Genomic DNA, 3,607 nt, shown 5'->3' with positions numbered 1-3,607 from the left:
AAAAAGAAACAAAAATACCCCTACATTTATGATAGCTTTGATCTGTCTGGCTTTCAGCGTAAGTCAAGCCCTATGAGAAAGAAGAAAATCGATCCCTTTTATCAGACCTGGGGACAAGATAAGTAGAGAGAGAAAAATCTTTCTGATGTCATGTTGCCTTAGGACAGCTTTAGAATTAAAAATCACAGCAGTTTAGACATCCCAGAAATTTTAAAAGTGAAAGGCGCTTTAAATGGATATTACTAAGGAAAGAAGCCGTTTTGAAAAGGCTACATACTGTATGATTTCAACTATAGGATAGTGTGGAAAAGGCAAAACTCCGGAGGCAATAACAAAGATCAGTGGTTGTCAGAGCTTAGAGGGCAGGGAGGGGTGAGTAGGTAGAGCAGGGAGGGGTGAGTAGGTAGAGCACAGAGGAATTTTAAGGCAGTGGAAATGCTCTATATGGTACTACTACAATGGTGGACATATATCATTATAATTTGTCCAAACCCACGGAATATACAACACCAAGGGGAGCCCTAATGTAAGCTGTCAACTTTGGATGATGCTGTATCAATGTAGCCTCATTGCTTAGAACAAATGTACCTCTCTGGTGAGGATGTTGGCAGCGGGGAGGTTATGCTGTGGTGGGTATGATGGCAGCGGGGAGGTTATGCTCTGGTGGGGATGTTGGCAGCGGGGAGATTATGCTCTGGTGGGATGTTGGCAGCTGGGGAGGTTATGCATGCCAGGTAGATGGGAAATTTCTATCACTTCTGCCCAATTTTGCTGTGAATCTAAAACTACTCTGAAAAATAAAGTGTATTTTAAAAAAATAGTAAAAAGACGTTCAGGGCTGGGCGCTGTGGCTCACTCCTGTAATCCCAGCACCTTGGGAGACCAAGGCGGGCGGATCACCTGAGGTCAGGTGTTTGAGACCAGCCTGGCCAACATGGCGAAACCCCGTCTGTACTAAAAGTACAAAAAGCAGTCGGGTATGGTGGCACATGTCTATAATCCCAGCTACCCAGGAAGCTGAGGCAGGAGAATCGCTTGAACGCAGGAGAATCGCTTGAACCCAGGAGACTGAGGTTGCAGTGAGCTCAGATCGCACCACTGCACTCCAGCCTGGGTGACAGAGCAAGACTTCGTCTCAAAAAACAAAAAAAAAAACAAAAAAAAAGAGATTCAGTGTAAGCGGTTTTTGACGCCACTGAAAAATCCATAATTACAGTTAAATACTGATTTATGATGCTAGAATTGACACTTAACAAATATTGAAATGAAACTGTACCTGGATATTAGTGCTCTTAAACTCTTATTATTTGGAGCCATATTTTGGCAGAGACTGGCTTGTTGTTCATTTTAGCTTCATGCCTCTTTCTTTCCTTCGGGGTCATACTACCTGACTATGTCAGGCGGGATCCCTTACAGCCAAGATGACTGTCTTACTGGGTCCTAACCAGTGAACTGTGGGAGGAAGTGATGCATTCACAGCCAAGCCCAACCCACAGAAACCCACCTGCCTTCCTCCACTACCTCTCTTTCCCACTGCTGGCAAAGGATACAGCACAGAGCTGCCAAGACCTGGTGAGTGGGGGCCAGAGCTACAGGACAGAAGGAGCCCATGGCCTGGACTCTGCAATTAACTGCTCCAGCAAGAAATAAGCATCTATTGTATTGAGCCGTAGGCTTTGGAGGTTGTTCTTTAACTCGTTAACTAGTTAAGGTTTCTAAATCTTCTTAGCTTTAATTTCTAAGACAGTGTATACTGACAGATGGAGTCCACATAAACAGAAGTTCTTTGGGGTCCTCAATAATTTTTAAGACATAGAGTCTTAACAGAGGGCCTCAGATCACAAGATTTGAGAACTACTGATGGCCTCTAATGTCCCTCTAACACAACCTGAATCACTAAGAAAGAGGGGAGGCATGGAGGAAGTGCTGGTTTGCCCCATTTGTTTCCTGCATAATTGCTGTAAGTCAGATGTTGATGCCATCTGGATACTCACTGAAGTGCCTGGACTTAAGATGTCCACCCAAGGGAAAGGAGAACAGGTGAAAAAGGAAGCGCCATGGCTGGGAGGACACAGGGAGGCCACTCGCACGGCCAGCATCCACCCAGGGCATTGCTGGTGCTATTAACACCAATTAACTCACCTTAACTAATAAATTTAATAACCTTTAACTCTCTGGGCAAATGTTAGAAATGTATGTTTTACAATGGCTAGTATCAAATTGCTTTTGTAGAAAAGGACAATTGGTTGGACTTTAAAACCCAATTTGACTCTTTCCGCCAGGTGATCCAAGCTACCCAAAGCCAACACCTCTTAATGACAAGTAGAGAAGAAAAGTGTAGATATAAAAGGAAATAAAAGTTGCACCAACCCTCACCTACAGAATGATACAACCTGGTAAAGAAGTAAATGTGAGGAGGGGTGTGATGCACTTAGACAAACGTGACTGGATTACAAGCCACAGGAGAACAGAGTTCGAGGGAAGCGTAGCCCAGGATAAATAGCTCTGGTCTAAGAAGGCAAAAATAGCAACGAGCTCAAGGCTACATGAACAGCCTGTTTATTTAAAGACATTATGACCTTTATCCCCCTTGTTCCACTACTCCCCTGGTCCTTCTGTGTTAACCCAGAATTTATGAACCAAGACTTGACATGTTCCCAGCTCAAGTCCCATAGAGGAATTGGAACTACAAGACTTACCATTCTTAAATTCTGCAACTAGAAAGACACACTGTTCTTCTTCATAACATTTCCAGGGATTCCCACGACAGGAAGTTCCATTAGATTCATAACAAGCAAGGCACTCTGCGTTGCTGGACACATTCTTCCGGGGAGGGTCTGGAACAGTCAGAGTCATTGCTCAGGACAGTGTTATCATACAGAACGTGGGAGGAAGGGGATAGGCAAGCAAAGAAACCACCAAAGAGATCCTGAGAATGGAGCAGTTACATCCTTGGGAATCTCAGATCTAGCCTTGAAAACACCATGTCCCCTCAAAATATTTATTACACACAGCTCCATAGATCTGCCCTTACAGACTGTCTAGTCTTCAAGAACTATGGCCGTCAGTGTGTTGGGGTATAGACTGAGAAAGGTAAGGTTTTGAGCTAAAACCAAACTATGGTCAACATCAACATTAGCCATCATGAACATTTGCCAACAAGTGGGTGACTGTTACCAAATCTTGCTCTGAACAAATAAACACAGGCCATTATTTAACATTATGATTAGAAGAAAAAAATGTATAGTGAAACCAGCTCTGCTCTTAATTAACTGTGCTTTACCACCATGGCCAATAAACTTTGCCTTTTCAGCCACATTTTCTGTTTTTCTTTTTTCTTTTTTTTTTTTTCAGCCCAGAGGTCTTTTATTTTTTTTTAACACCTATTATGCCATGAATTCATAGGGAATAGGTTCCAGCAGCTCAGGCTCCTTCCCATTGGTCCTCACAAAGTGTGCTTCTCTGGGTGGAGCAGGCTGGTGCTTCAGTTGAGCCCAGGTACCTTTCTCTTCGGCTTGTTTCTTTTTCTGATCACTTTCCTCACACGTTTCAGGAAGCCATCTCTATCTCGGCTCTTAGAGAGCTTCATGTGCTCAATGCGCACATT

General features: G+C 43.6%; 1 protein-coding gene and 1 pseudogene across 3 annotated transcripts in view; both read right to left on the bottom strand.

Moving 5' to 3' along the window:
• LYPD8 (LY6/PLAUR domain containing 8) overlaps positions 1–3,607 on the bottom strand; it is a 13,312-nt gene that overhangs the window by 2,176 nt on the left and 7,529 nt on the right. For both annotated transcript variants that reach the window (XM_011963182.1, XM_011963181.1), the window contains one exon: positions 2,700–2,837. In XM_011963182.1, the coding sequence (XP_011818572.1) occupies positions 2,700–2,837 (138 nt within the window). The remainder of the gene's footprint in view (positions 1–2,699; positions 2,838–3,607) is intronic.
• The window catches only part of LOC105527000, a 615-nt pseudogene continuing 360 nt past the window's right edge, over positions 3,353–3,607 (bottom strand). The window contains exon 2 of the transcript XR_001004176.1: positions 3,353–3,607. The product of XR_001004176.1 is annotated as a 60S ribosomal protein L21-like (transcript).

The sequence above is a fragment of the Colobus angolensis genome, unplaced genomic scaffold, assembly GCF_000951035.1.
Source record: "Colobus angolensis palliatus isolate OR3802 unplaced genomic scaffold, Cang.pa_1.0 Scaffold600, whole genome shotgun sequence".
Classification (NCBI taxonomy): Eukaryota; Metazoa; Chordata; class Mammalia; order Primates; family Cercopithecidae; genus Colobus; species Colobus angolensis.
Note: the sequence above shows the minus strand (reverse complement) of the source record. Positions and strands in the feature narration are given on the sequence as shown.